We start from the raw sequence: 16,009 nt of genomic DNA, 5'->3' as shown, positions 1-16,009 counted from the left end.
CTCGTATTTCTTTCCAGATCATTTATAAATATATTGAAAAGGGTCCCAATACAGATCCCTGAGGCACTCTACTGTCCACTCCCTTCCATTGAGAAAATTGTCCATTTAATCCTACTCTCTGTTTTCTGTCTTTTAGCCAGTTTGCAATCCACGAAAGGACATCGCCACCTATCCCATGACTTCTCTTCCAGGAACTTATTCAAACTTTTTTTTAAATCCAGCTACACTATCTATTCTAACTGCATCCTCTGGCAACAAATTCCAGAGCTTAATTGTGCATTGAATGAAAAAGAATTTTCTCCAGTTTGTTTTAAATGTGCTACATGCTAACTTCATGGAGTGCCTCCTAGTCCTATTATCCGAAAGAGTAAAAAGAATTACTCTTGTAATCCGTGTAGCATGAATACTCGATATAGGTGGAATATAAATATTTTTAAATAAATAAATAAAATGCAAGAGAAAGCAGAGCCTAGAGAGGATGAACTCCAACACCATATCCAATCGTTTGTTTTGTCTATGTTTATCTGTTGAATGTATAACTATGAATGTCATCTTATAAACCGTTGTGATCTACACATGGTATATAAAATGTCTAAATAAATAAATGTTTGCATGCTCAAATACATTTAATCACCAAAACAATTAGTGGCGTATTTCTATAATTGTTCTTTCATTATGAAATTGTAATGTATACTCTGTAGCTCTGTGAAACAAACTCCTACTTTAATGTATTTTGATATGTATTTATTAGACAACAGCATGTGAGAAATGTACAAGGGTGTGAACACTTTTACAAGACACTGTATAGGCGAGATCTGCCTCCTTCATGCTTAGAATATCTTTTATTGAACCCTTCTGAATAAGATTTTGAAAGTTTCAAAATATCACAGTCAGTGTCTTTGAGGCCTCAAAACTGTTTGGGCAGGTGCAGAGTCGACAGATACTTTTACCTGTGGGTTTTGCACCCATTTGTAAATAGAAAGAATAAGCATTCTTTCACTCTGAAAATTGCCCAAGAACAAGTACACATAGAGATTTCCATCTGCTTTTTCTGTGAGTACTTTTCTGGCGAAAATAATGTGCATAGTTTTGAAAAACAACTTATGTTGTTGCCTCCCTCTGCCTGCCCCACCCTGGACATACTTCCATGAAAAGCAAATACTTTTACCTGTATATAGGGTGGGAAATGTTCAAATAGCCCTTTTACCCAGGTACATAACCATTTACACAAGTAAATGGCTTTTGAAAGTTACCCTTCCTTTCTATAGAAGGGATGGAGACTCAAACCTACAGGGGTTAATCAAGTCATTTTTTAATCTCCTTTCCTGCAATATTTCATTACAGTATAACTTTGCATATTGCAGAATACCATTCAAGCCCATGTTATATTTTGAAAATGTATATTCTTACTTTTCAGATATCTCTTTAGGAGAACTTGTAAATCCACCAAAAACATGTAAAGAAGTATATGATGAATCACAAAAAGGCCATGAAATTTATATTGTGTCACACAATGATTACAACGTGGGTGAGTATAAAACTAGCAAGGAAAGAATGTAAATATAAGTTCATCAAATATTGCTTATGTAATCCTCATTCCAATACCGCACATCTGGGAGCTGCGGGACCATAAATACAATCCATAGGTTTCCCTAAGATTTTTTCAGCAAGGGGAAAGACGAACTTCAGGGCTCTTAGGACTAGAGATATACTCCTACAGTCTTGAAATAATGTCCACTCCACACTAGACTGCGTTGTTCCAAAATGAATAAAGTTTATTGATCAGTTGACAAAAACATATTTTCTTTTAGTGGATATCCATAAATTTAAACAATCACTTAAATAAAGTACAGATATGCGGGGATTCTCCCTTGATTTTTGACAACCCTTCAGGCTACGCCAGGAATCTGTCCTTATTTCCCTTGAAACTTTCCTTTGTACTTGATTTCTCCTTGACTCCTTTCTATGTGACTTTTCTTCTGTCCTGAGATGAGGAACCACTGGACAATGTACAGGTAAAACACCCTGAATAACAGATGAACTCTCTCTTTCTCACAGGATAAGCAGGATGGTAGTCCTCACATATGGGTGACATCATCAGGATGGAGCCCAATCAAGGAACACTTTTGTCAAAGTTTCTAGAACTTTGACTGGCACCTACTGGGCAAGCCCAGCATAGCACCAACCCTGCATCCAGCAGGGGTCACCCTTCAATATTCTTTTTTCCGCGCAGCAGTAGCTTAAGGAGTTCTCTTCAGATTCCTGACAGAAATTTTCCTCACGGAACTTCTCTCAAAATTTTCAAAAATGTTTACTCCATAGGGGTCCCCCTATCGATATCTATACTTTGCAGTCGAAAGGTAAGGCTTTACCTTAGTTGTGGTCGATTCCCATTGAGTTATTCCTACGGGGCCTACTGGCCATCGACCGCACCGCAGCAAAATTTTTGTTGAAGTCATGGCGTCGGGTTTTTGTCGGTGCCCCGACTGTTCTCGGACAGTGTCCCTGACTGACCCGCATAGGGTCTGTGTTTTATGTTTGGGATCCGACCATGATGTCCAAACTTGCACCAAATGTGCCCAAATGACACCGAAGGTCCGCAAGGCTCGTTTAGAGAAAATGGAGTTTCTCTTTCAGTCAAAAATCCCAGCTCCATCGATAGCTTTGACCTTGTCTGAGCCGGTTCCATCGACCTCTTGTCAGTACTGGGACACTGCTGCTGCCCGACCAGCGTCGACGATTCCAAGGGTGTCTATCACTTCCTTGCCTCCTCAAGAAAAGGACCGAGGAGATCATCGTGAAAAACATTGACACCATCATCGTAAGGCTCAGTCTGCCGATGCAGGCAAGCCCTCGTCATCGATGTCGACAGAGCCACCGATAAAGAAGCCCCATCCAGAAAAGGCCCCATCCTCTTCTGTGACCGGGTCACCAAGGCATTCCCCACCTTCAGTGGTGCAGGGATCCGTGATTCCACCTTCACCGGTAGACCCTCCGGCTATGCCAGTGCTGCCTCCTACTCCGGAGCCGGAGTTACTCTCCCAGGTCTCCACGAGGAATTGGATCGGATGATCCAAGAGGCCATCGGAAAAGCACTTCAGGGCTTCCAACTTCCATCGACGCTGGTGCTGGTTCCCGAGCTGGTCACCGATCCGATTCCCGTAGCGCTTGCACGGCTACTGGGTAAACTGGATGCGTTGATTGGTGTCCTTCCACTGCTGGAACTGAGAGCATCGGTGGATCCAGTACCTTCTACTCCGATTCCATTATCATCGGATGAAGAGGAAACACCGATACCCATTCCATTGTCTGGGATCTTACCATTGATGTCACCAATTCCTTTGGTGCCTCCATTGTTGCGATTGATTCCTCCATCGATGCCGTCTGTTCCACTTCCAATGCCATCGATGCCTAGGCCTGGTCCTTCGGGATTAACACCATTCCTCCCTTCTGGAGTTTGTATGGGTGCTGGTGACCAGCCTTATGATCCTTGGACTGATGCCTTCAGAGCCCTCTCCTTCAGATGAAAGATGACGTTCTCCACCAGAAGATCTGTCTTTTATTAATTTCATCAAGGAAATGTCCGAAACCATTCCATTTCAACTTCAGACAGAAGAAGACTCTAAGCACAAGATGCTGGACGTACTCCAGTTTCTTGATGCCACTAAGGAGATAATGTCTGTACCTATTCATGAAATCCTGATTGACCTCCTAAAGAGAAACTGGGAACACCCAGTTTCAGTTCCACCTGTCAACCGTAAGACAGATGCAACTTACTCCGTACAGTCAGCTCCTGGATTTCAAAAGTCACAGCTGGATCATCACTCTGTTGTTGAAATCAGCCACACAGCATTGGATTACAGCTTCCTTCTTCTCCCTGGGGTCTATCTAACTCTCTCAGGGCCTCACCTTTGTATCCCTTACCTCAGGGAAATGCCCCCACCCGAGGATCCCTTTCCTGTCTGTCTTAAGGTGGACCGGGCAGATAGCTGGAGCCGGTCTGTTAAGGCAGTCTGAGGCTTTCTATTATATACTCTATCACACCTTAGTATCATGCTTCATGAGATGCTTGCTCCATTTAAAACCTCCACTGTGCCCTCCGGCCCCTGCTTGGGACCTTAACGTAGTGTTGGGCCAGTTTATGAAACCCCCGTTTCAGCCTCTCCACTCCTGTGATTTCCGCTATCTCACCTGGAAGGTAGTTTTTCTTCTCGTGATCAAATCCGCTCGCAGAGTTAGTGAATTACAGGCATTAATTATCTACTCGCCTTACACTAAAATTCTTCATGACAGGGTAGTATTCCGCACCCACCCTAAATTTTTACCAAAGGTAGTATCGGAATTTCACATTAATCAATCCATTATCCTACCTACCTTTTTTCCCAGGCCCCATTCCAATCCAGGGGAACAGGTTCTGCATTCCTTAGACTGCAAGCATGCTCTAGCCTTCTATCTAGACCGCATGTCAGCCCACAGGAAATCCACTCAATTGTTTAGTTCGATACCATCAAACTTGGAAATCCTGTGGGAAAGCAGATCCTCTCCTCCTGGTTGACGGACTGTATATCTTTTTGCTACCAGCAAGCAGGCATTCCACTCCAAGACCTTGTGAAAGCACACTCTATCAGGGCCATGGCGACATCAATAGCGCACCTCCGTTCGGTGCTGCTTCCTGACATATGCAAGGCTGCTTCCTGGAGTTCTCGCCATAGATTCGCAGCCCATTATTGCTTAGATAAGGCTGGCAGACAAAATTCCATCTTTGGCCAGGCTGTTCTCGCAACTTATTTTCAGTTTGACTTACCAACATCCTTTCACCGACCCGTTAGGGTTCAGGGTGCCCTCATAGCCAAATTCCACCCCTGTTGTGCATTTGGTGCTTCGCTCGGGCAAGATCAGCTCGGTACTCACCCATATGTGAGGACTACCATCCTGCTTGTCCTGTGAGAAAGCAGAGCTACTTACCTGTAATAGGTGTTCTCACAAGACAACAGGATGTTAGTCCTCACGAAACCCGCCCGCCACCCCGTGGAGTTGGGTTCGTTTATGTTTTCTTATTTTATTTTTTTGCACATACGTTTGCTATATTACGAGACTGAAGGGGGACCCCTGCTGGATGCAAGGTTGGTGCTATGCTGGGCATGCCCAGTAGGTGCTAGTCAAAGTTCTAGAAACTTTGACAAAAATGTTCCGTGATTGGGCTCCATCCTGATGATGTCACCCATATATGAGGACTAACATCCTGCTGTCCTATGAAAACACCTGTTACAGGTAAGCAACTCTGCTTTCCTAAAATTCTCCCCTCCTTCTCTTGATTCAATCACTATCACTGGAGAAAGTCCTGCTGCTCTCTTTTACTTGGTTGCAGGATTTCCATAGCTGCAGACACACGCTGGAACTCATACTGTTCCAAACTCCCTTGAAAAGAACAAATCCCAAAAGAACAAGGGCCTCTTCTGCTTCCTTCTTTAGGAATATCCTCATAATTCTTCATGAAGCCCCTCTTGGGCTGCTCTAGGAACCTCTCTGGGACCCCTAAAAGAACCCCAGAACATTCTGACCCTGTGCTTTTATCACTCTTAACTCCCAAGGTAACAACCACTAGGCATGTGCACTCGTTGGGCCATTCATTTAATTTGTTTTGTGGTTACATGCACACCTCATGGATTTATAGTACATGTGTAAGAATGCTTGGCATACGCGTAACTTGTTAATAAAGTATGTTTACCATCTGTTCTTACACATGTACTATAAATCTGTGAGGTACGCACATACTTATGAAATGAATGGCTCAACAAATGCACATCCCTACCAACCATTGGGGTGTATTCGTAGCATCTAGTCCTCCTCTCTCTCTAATCATATATGCCCCCTGATGGCAACATATAGTAACTAGATAAGGAAACTTAGGGTCCCTTACTTTTATCTATTAATATATTCTCATGTGCTATGTATAAATGTGTAGTACTCACAGAGGGTAAATCATTCAATAGGTTCCCTATACCTATACAATGACATACACATTAGAGAACACACAATTCTTGTAATACATTTTTTATTGAGACCACATAATTAAAAAATCTCTATCTAGACAATAAATACTATCTAGCACATACACTCATTCACAATCCCACCATTCACTCATTCACAACCCTGCCATTCAACCACTAAAAGGTCACACAATGCATATACTTGAGCATTCACAAACATAATATGACATATTCAACATCTAGTGAAAAGTGTACATGGAGTTACAGCTCAAAATTTCAATGAGTTACAACTCAAAATTTCAATGATCATCTCTAAAAAATGAACAATATTATATGCAGATATTATAGCTTGTCCAATCAAAAATCAAGAATTAACAAATTCCACAAATGATCAATGTTATATGCAGATATTATAGCTTGTCCAATCAAGAATCAATGACCGCTAAACATCCAATATGTCTCACCGCTTGGAAACTAACACATCCCATAGGCTCATTCAATTTCAAAATGTAGAATCGGCACCATCCAATGGACTCATCCGACAAGGAATCCTTGTTTCACCCGAAAAAAACGGGCTTCTTCAGGGATAAATTTTTGTCAAAACTCTGCTCGCCAACAATTCTACTTAAATCAAACACACAATACAAAGTAAATATCTGCTCAAACAATCACAAACAGTCTATACCCCATTCAAACCCTGAACCTTACCTTCCACAACGTCCATGCATTCATGCTAAAGAACCGATTCTATATTTTGAAATTGAATGAGCCTATGGGAATCTTGCAGCCAAACGCGTTACTTATACCATCATATATTAGGGATTCCATTGATTTTATAAATCAAGTGGATCAGTTACCAGCATTTGAAGAAGATGTTCTATTGGCCACCGCCGATATTACTGCTCTTTATACCAATGTGCCTCAATCTGCGGCATTAGATATTATTAGAACAGAGTTTGAATCGATGGAATTTTCTGATATGCAATTTCAATTCTTGATGAGTATTGCAGAGATTGTGTTGACATGCAGTTGTTTCTCTTATAAATCTCCCTTCTTTTTGCAAGTTACAGGCATACCGATGGGTTCCCCCATAGCTCCAACTATTGCGTGTTTATATGTCTCTTATTTTGAGAATTGGGTAGTGTATGCTTCTACATGGTTTGATCGGGTGGTTTGGTGGGGGAGATATATAGACGATGTTTTTTTGATTTGGAGAGGAACCGCAGAACATCTGAAATTATTTTGGCAAGAAATTAATGAGGGAGATTCTCATTTGAAATTTACTGTCACCATGGATCCAAGTTCAGTTTCATTTTTAGATGTGAAGGTTTATTTGTTTCATAATAAGATTGCCACTACAGTGTATAGGAAACCCACTGATAAAAACACATTGTTGCATTTCCAGAGCTTCCACTCTAGACAGTTGAAGAATAACATTCCTACCGGACAATTTTTACACTTCTGTTCATCTGTTGATGAATTTAAAATACAGGCGCAAGTCTTGAGTGATAAATTTCTAGCTCGTGGTTATATAAAATCAGTTATTAAAAAAGCGTACAAGCATGCACATTTTGCTAACAAGGATAATCTATTGATTAAATCACAGAATGAAGCCCCATCCAGAATGATTTGCTCCATTCCATATTCATCTAAGTCATCACAAATTAAAGAATTAGTGAGAAAATATTGGAATGTTTTATCCCCTTTAAAAATATTTGATGAAAGCCCGATTTTTGCGATTAAAAAGCATAAGAATTTATGGGACAATTTGAACCAACGGGGTACAAAAGTTGTTGAGGGGTTGATTTATGGTCAGCAAACTTGTGGCTCTTGTTCAATCTGTTGTCATGCATTGATTTTACAGAGGTTTCAACATCCTAACTTGAAACGTCCTTATGTACTTCCAGATTTGTTTACATGTGATACTGTAGGAGTAGTGTATGTGATTTTGTGTCCGTGTTTATTAATATATAATTGGACAAACTATAAGATCTGTAAGGACGCGCATCATTGAACACAAAAGTAGGATCAGATTGTGTAAGGAAAATGCTCCTTTAGTTAAACATTGGATGGACAAAAACCATGGTGTGGATGAATTGAAGTTTTTTGTGATCAGAAAAATGGACAGCATTCATTTGATTAAGTGACTAGAGGGTTATTGGGTGTGTTGTTTGAGTCTTTTAGGGTAAATTTAGATGAGGTGGTCTTAGAAATAAACTTAATACATATATCAAATATGGAGGTGTGTTGAACAAAATTTTACATATTAATGTATTATTATTCCCTCCCATGGACGTGGTGGCTCGATTGAATGAACGGTTTTAGTTGACCTAGCGTCTAGATTGTTTTTGGGTGTGATCGTTTGATGAGGTCTTAAGGGTAATTTTACATGGTTCTTTATTAAGTATGGACTTTGATGTATATATTGAGTTTATTAGTGGCTTCATGTTTGTTTGATGAGATGATTTTCCTGGTATATAAGAGTGCGGGTAGACCGTGTTTTGTGTCATCACCTGTGGGATGTTTTCGTCACTTCCGGTTTTTGACGTGAGTATGTGCCCAGCTCGGCGTTTGCTCAGGTAAGCGTGTGTATTTTCTCTGGTTATGTTAATCTGTAATTATCTTTTTGCTTGCAGTTTCTGCGACTGGATGTAATAGTTTGAAGTATAATCTATGAAGCATTTTTTTAAATGGGATTAAATGTTTTTGATGAGGTGAAATTAATTTCGAGACCTGAGAAATTGACGGTTCTTTAGCGTGAATGCATGGACGTTGTGGAAGGTAAGGTTCAGGGTTTGAATGGGGTATAGACGGTTTGTGATTGTTTGAGCAGATATTTACTTGTATTGTGTGTTTGATTTAAGTAGAATTGTTGGCGAGCACAGTTTTGGTGAAAATTTATCCCTGAAGAAGCCCGTTTTTTTCGGGTGAAACAAGGATTCCTTGTCGGATGAGTCCATTGGATGGTGCCGATTCTACATTTTGAAATTGAATGAGCCTATGGGATGTGTTAGTTTCCAAGCGGTGAGACATATTGGATGTTCAGCAGTCATTGATTCTTGATTGGACAAGCTATAATATCTGCATATAACATTGTTCATTTGTGGAATTTGTTAATTCTTGATTTTTGATTGGACAAGCTATAATATCTGCATATAATATTGTTCATTTTTTAGAGATGATCATTGAAATTTTGAGCTGTAACTCATTGAAATTTTGAGCTGTAACTCCATGTACACTTTTCACTAGATGTTGAATATGTCATATTATGTTTGTGAATGCTCAAGTATATGCATTGTGTGACCTTTTAGTGGTTGAATGGCAGGGTTGTGAATGAGTGAATGGTGGGATTGTGAATGAGTGTATGTGCTAGATAGTATTTATTGTCTAGATCAGTGGTTCTCAACCCTGTCCTGGGGACCCCCCAGCCAGTCGGGTTTTCATGATATCCACAATGAATATGCATGAGAGAAAATTTGCATGTTATGGAGGCAGTGTATGCAAATTTTCTCTCATGCATATTCATTGTGGATATCATGAAAACCCGACTGGCTGGGGGGTCCCCAGGACAGGGTTGAGAACCACTGGTCTAGATAGAGATTTTTGAATTATGTGGTCTCAATAAAAAATGTTTGCACGGATTGACGTTGGATGTGTTACAAGAATTATGTGTTCTCTAATGTGTATGTCAATGCATAAATGTGTGGCATAACAGATGCTGTTTTTATAAGCGTATAGGTTATACGCGTTTGGGTATACCTGTTCTTAAATGAATAGACTAAATGTGTCCATCATCCACATAACAGACTGCTCGTAACTTCTGTGTTAATGATAAAGAAAAAATTTGTTGTGCTATATTAGCAATAAAGAAATACAGAGAATATATTTTTGCGAGGTATTAAAAAATCATTGCAGATATCTGCAGGCATAACTGCTTTCCTGCTGTTTCTATATTATAGTAAGTTAACAAGTATTGTAGCAATTACCTTTTTTTATTCTATATATTTTAGATACTGATTGACAATAAAGTAACAATACCAGTTTGAATTCTGAACCTGATCAATATCAAAAACAAAGTAAGATTAGACATAGCCAGTATTTAGATTGGAGACCACCTGTTATGACCGTCGGCTGTGGCCGACCCAGCTCACGTCATGTCATGCCTGGCTCTCTGTGCTCCATGTGGGGCTGGGACGCCGCCAACCTACCCTTCAACTTCGGGCCTCCTTAGGCGCGCGCGCGTGCCATCTGTCTTACCTTTAAATGCCCAATGGTGGGAACTCCAGGGTCGTCCCTGGCTGATGACATCACTAGCCTGAGATATTTAAGCACCTCCTTTAGACTAGGCTAACCGACTTGGCACCGAGTTCCCTGAGCTCCCCTGGTGCATTTTCCTGTTTCTCCGGACCTGCGGTTCCTGCCTTGGATCTCTGCTCTCTGACTGAGGACTCTGGCTCTGGGTACCCGCTCCTCGGGGGCCTGCTCTGCGCTTCCATTCCTGGGACTCTGTCTCCGCGCTACCCTGCTCCTCGGGGTTGTCTCAGTGCTACTATGCCAGAGATCCTGTCTCTACGCTTCCCCGCTCCTCGAGGTAGCCTCAGCACTGTTACACCAGAGATCCTGTCTCCATGCTTCCCCACTCCTCGGGGCAGCTTCAGCGTTAACTACATCAGGGGTCCTGTCTCCGCATTCCCCGCTCCTCGAGGCCTGCCCTGTGCGCTTCTACATTGGAGATCCTTCCTCTGGTATATCCTCTCTCCTGACCTGCCTAGCACTGCAATACCATTGAACTGATTCTCTCTGACCCCGCTCCTCGGGGCACCCCGCACTACTGCTACAGTGCAGGTGCCTGTGATCATGTGGTTGTGACGCATACAGCTCTTTTATGCCTCCTCTCTTCTGGGCGACAGCTGTGCTGCTGTTGCCTCTGGTTCCAGTCTACCTCGCCTCCCGACGGTGGGGATCTGTGGGGCCCAACCCCTCAGGTAGTGTCAACCCCCAACTCGGGCCAAGGGTCCACGAAACCTACAAAACCTAACACCATCAAGGAACACTAGGTGCTGGTATAAGATTTGTTAGTGGCTTATTAAGGAACTCTGTCTCTGTAAACTACTACAGAACCAATTTCCAGCATGGTATTGGTGGCATCTTCTGCAAGAGTAGGGATTCATTTTTGGTGCTGCACCTAAATTCTAATATAGGATGTACAATCTGGCCTGCTGAAATTATCCTAAAGAACCAAGTTGTAAAGGATATACACTTGGCAGTCTACAGATTAAACCAACATTCTTTTGATCCTGTAACCTTGCTGCAAAGGCTGGCAATGTCCTTTTCCTCTCCTGATTCTCAGTTGCACATTCTGAGCTGGCTACCTCTGTGTGGCCTACCCAAGGATTCATGGCTATGGCTGCTGTTAGCTGCTCTTCTCCACCACAGCATCTTCTAATGGTACTTCTGCATTGGCCCCATGATGTGTGTGGCAGACCATCGGTACAAGGGCTCTGGCAGTAGCAGTTCTTTTTCCCCACTTTGGTGCTCTGTAGCGACTGTTTGCTGAAGCCTCTGTCTATGTGACTGAAGGCTCCAACGACCTCTAGCATCTGTTACCTCTGATCTTGTGGACACCTGGGTCCAAGCAACTGCTCCATGTCCCGATCAGCCTTAGCTGTGCTTTGGCAGCATAACCCCCGCCCCCCACCCATTACTGTCTGGAATACTGAAACTGAGGTGGTTACAGACAGTTAGATAAACATGACCAGAACATAAGGCATTTTCTTGCAGAAAGAACATCTAAAAAAAATGAATTAGGACAAGAAAAACCATTGTCCTTTTGTTTAATGCATGCATTAAAAACTTAGCAGTGTGTTTTGGATAAAGATACTGTTCGAATACAGAAATCATCATAATAGGTATATCAGCATTTCATAGATAATTTCTCTCATTAGGTATAATAAACATTGCTTTCAAATCTCCAGCATGTTGATAGAATCTCTATCATGTTTTGCTTATGGATTCTGTATTTTGCAAGGGTCTTTAGCATTTGTAGCTGCAGAGAATACCTCAGGAATCTGATGTATCTGAGTTGCCACCAAAATGGGCAGACCTTCGAGAAATTAACCTGACAATCTTCAGCCAATATGTAGCAGTTCTCAGAAATGAATATTATGTTTCAGTTTTAGCATCAAGCAATCATGTTAAGAAATTAGGAGATGAATATTGAGCAGCATGGCAAGTTAGCCATGTAAACTGATATAGCTAACTTTGACTAGAGTGTTCAATGGGAAACTTAACCGCTTAAGTCCTGGTTAATATTTATTTATTTATTTATTATTTATTTATTTATTTAACATTTTTTATATACCGAGGTTATTTATTTATTTATTTATTTATTTAGAGTTTTTATATACCGACATTCTCGATATACATATCAAATCAAGTCGGTTTCCATAGAACAAAACTGTCGCCGGTAAGGTGTTACATTAAACAATAGACAGAGTATTAAACAGATAACGTGCGGTGTTACATTAAACAATCAACATATTATTGAACAAAAGAACGTAAATCAATAAATATTAAAATAAATGTGAAAGATATATAAAATAGACAGTAAAAATTTGTCAAATAACATGAATGAGATGATAAGATAACTGCAGGTAATAGGTAAGTAAGGTTGAGATGTATCGGTGGGGTATACAGATGACAGTGTTCTATGTTGAAAGACATAACTAAGGGAAAAGCATAAGCTAGTGAGCTAATGCTACAAGAGAGGATCTTTCCTAGCAGGTGAATGGATTGTCCCGATTAAGGTCCTGAGGGTATAAGGTCGTATAATGATTCAAGAGAGGATCTTTCATAGCTGGTGGGTGTACTGATCAGATTAAGGTCCTGAGGGTAAAAGGTCGGTAGTGGGCTTTGAATTGAGCTATTTTGCTCTTTGGCCGGTGTCGAAGTGTTCCTGTGATTCTGGAAAGGCTTGCCGGAAGAGCCACGTTTTTAGGTTTTTCTTGAAGGTTAGATGGCAGGTTTCAAGTCGAAGATCAGGTGGTAATGAGTTCCAAAGGGTGGGCCCGGCTGTGGAGAGTGCCCGTTTGGCTAGCGAAGTTTTAATCGGAGGAGCGTATAAAGAACCTTTATAATTATATCTGATAGGTCTTTTAGAAGTGTGAATGCGGAGTTGCGAGGTAAGATTTAAGTGGGCGCTGCCCATAATATCCTTGTGGATCATTGATAATGTCTTGAAGGTGATTCTAGCTTTTATGGGAAGCCAGTGGAGGTAGAGCAGAATTGGAGTGATGTGGGCTCTTTTGTTGGTGTTGGTGAGTAACCTCGCCGCAGCGTTTTGTACCATCTGTAAGGGTTTTATGGCTGATAATGGAAGACCTAACAGAAGAGAATTGCAGTAGTCTAACTTGGATAGAATTATAGACTGAACTACTAAACGGAAGTCACTGAAGTGAAGGAGTGGTTTCAGATTTTTTAGCACTTGTAGTTTGAAGTAACATTCTTTGGTTGTGTTGTGAATGAAAGATTTAAGGTTGAATAGATTGTCGATGCGCACCCCTAAGTCTCTGACTGACGGTGAGTGGTTGATGGGTGGTATTATGGATTGTGTTGAGTTTAGGACGTTGGAGGTTGTGTGGTTTTCGTCAGGCGAGATGATGAGTATTTCTGTTTTATTTGTGTTTAGTATAAGGTTGAGGCTGGATAGCAGGGAATTGATGGATAGTAAGCAGTTGTTCCAATGAGCCCAGGTTTTTTGCAGTGATTCTGTGATGGGGAGAAGTACCTGAATGTCATCAGCGAAAATGTAGTGCTTTAGCTTGAGGCTGGAGAGTAGGTGGCAGAGTGGAAGCAGGTAAATGTTAAAAAGGGTAGGGGAGAGTGAAGAACCTTGAGGTACTCCTCTGATAGATTTGATCGGAGGTGATTCTACGTTATTTATCTTGACTTTGTAGGATCTATTTTCTAGGAATGATTGAAACCAACTATGAGCTTCTCCTTGGATTCCTATATCTGATAGCCGCTCGAGGAGGATGTCGTGATTTACCGTGTCGAATGCGGCGGATAAGTCGAGAAGCGCGAGGAGGTACGATTGTTTTCTTTCAAGGTTGAGGAGGATGGTGTCGGATAGTGATGTTAGTAGAGCTTCTGTGTTTTGTGATTTCTCAGTTTACATATAACTTTGGGATGACAAAACACGAATGTCTTACATAGAACAAGGCAATGAAGAACTGGGAGAAAATTAATTAAATTAAATTAAATTGCATAGAACATTATGAGAAACAACATTTTAAATTACTGAAATCTAACATATTATCGATTCGGATCGGTCATGTAACACGTAGTCAATCTTAGGCAGGAGGAGATTGTATTTGTTCTGGGATTATTATGTAGTGGGACACATGGTGTGTTGACCCAGATGGGATAGTGTTAGTGAAGTCGAATCAGGCGTATGCTTGGGTGAAAAGCCAGGTTTTGAGTCTTTTTTTGAAGTTTATTGGGCATTGTTCGAGCCTAAGGTCTGAAGGGAGAGAGTTCCATTGTTTGGGGCCCGCTGTGGAGAAGGCTCTTTTGTTTGAGGAAATTTTGATTGAAGGGGCTTTTAGCGAGCCTTTTTGTGCCGATCTCAATGGGCGGGAAGATGAATGTAGCTGCAGTGGGATCCTGAGATCGAGGTGTGAGATTTTGTAGATCGATTTGTGTATGGTTGCAAGAGATTTGTAGAGTATTCTATGTTGGATTCGTGGACCCTTGGACCGATCGGAACCAGATGGTGAGTCGCTGCGTGAGGTAGCAGCGGAAGTCCCGATCGGAAGGTGGCAAGGACCGAGTTCTGAGTGGCTGAAGTGGAACCCCGGAAAGCCCTATGCGACCAAGGGCCGTGGCAAGGACGGACGAAGCGGGGAAGCTGGTGCGATGGTGAGAGGATCTTCGCCCTGGAAGCCGAGCCTCCCCCGAGAGGAGCTCGTAGGAGTTCGGCCGCTGGGACTTAGGCGATTCACCCTGGAAGCCGGCGTCCCCCCAGGAGGAGCCCGTAGGGACCCGGCCGCTGGGACTTAGGAGAGCCCGTGGGGGCGGAGTCCTGTGGAGTCCTCGGTAGTCGCTCACCGGTCCAGAGTCGTGCGCCAGGGAATCGTCGTTTGCCAGTCCGGGATCAGAAACCAAGGGATCGCTGTAAGCCACACCGGGGTCCGAGAGCCGGGAGTCGTCGTAAGCCAGTCCGAGGTCCAAAGCCAGAGGGAACACCGTAAGCCACGCTGGGTCAGAAGCCAAGAGTCGTCGTAATCCAGTCCAGAGTCAGAAGCCGAGAATCACAGGAAGACAGTCCGAGATCAGGAACACAGGAACCAACCGGGAACAGGAACGCAGCAACTGAAGACAGGGTAAACCTGGGAACCTCGTTGCAAGGCGGCGTTCAGGTCCGGCTGCAGGGCTAAAGTACCCTGGAGGCGTCTGACGTCATCGGGGGCGTCCCCCAGGCTTTCCCGCGCTGGCCCCTTTAAATATTAGAGAGAGACGCGTGCGTGCGTCTAGGGGGCGGGGCTTAACGCCGCGAGGCGCCGGCTGCTCCGGCGAGGCAGAGAAGCGGCAGCAGAAGTGGCTGTAGGCCCGGGCGAGCTGGGGGAACGCCGGGCCTGCGGTCGCCGGCGTCCCCGGGGCTCTGGGGAGCGCGGGACCCGCGCCAACCCGCGAGCCGGTGAGTGGCGATTCCGGGGGCGGCCCGGAATCGCAACATTCTATATTTTATAGGAAGCCAATAGAGATTCTTTAGGATTGGAGTGATGTGGTCCCTTTTTTTGGCTTTAGTTAGGATCCTCGCAGTGGCACTTTGTAGCATTTGTAGAGGTCTTAGGGAGATAGCTGGGAGACCAAGTAAAAGAGAATTGCAGTAATCAATTTTAGAGAATATGATTGCTTGCAAAACTGATCTGAAATCCTGGGGGTGGAGTAGGGGTCTAAGTCTTTTTAGGACTTGGAGTTTGAAGAAGCATTCTTTCACTGTGTTGTTAATAAAGCTT

General features: G+C 42.7%; 1 protein-coding gene across 1 annotated transcript in view; it reads left to right on the top strand.

Annotated features, from left to right (window-relative positions):
- The window catches only part of EFHB (EF-hand domain family member B), a 205,195-nt gene that overhangs the window by 72,599 nt on the left and 116,587 nt on the right, over positions 1-16,009 (top strand). Inside the window, exon 5 of the mRNA XM_029587068.1 lies at positions 1,418-1,528. Within this exon, the coding sequence (XP_029442928.1) occupies positions 1,418-1,528 (111 nt within the window). The remainder of the gene's footprint in view (positions 1-1,417; positions 1,529-16,009) is intronic.

Source organism: Rhinatrema bivittatum, chromosome 2, assembly GCF_901001135.1.
Source record: "Rhinatrema bivittatum chromosome 2, aRhiBiv1.1, whole genome shotgun sequence".
Lineage (NCBI taxonomy): Eukaryota > Metazoa > Chordata > Amphibia > Gymnophiona > Rhinatrematidae > Rhinatrema > Rhinatrema bivittatum.
Note: the sequence above shows the minus strand (reverse complement) of the source record. Positions and strands in the feature narration are given on the sequence as shown.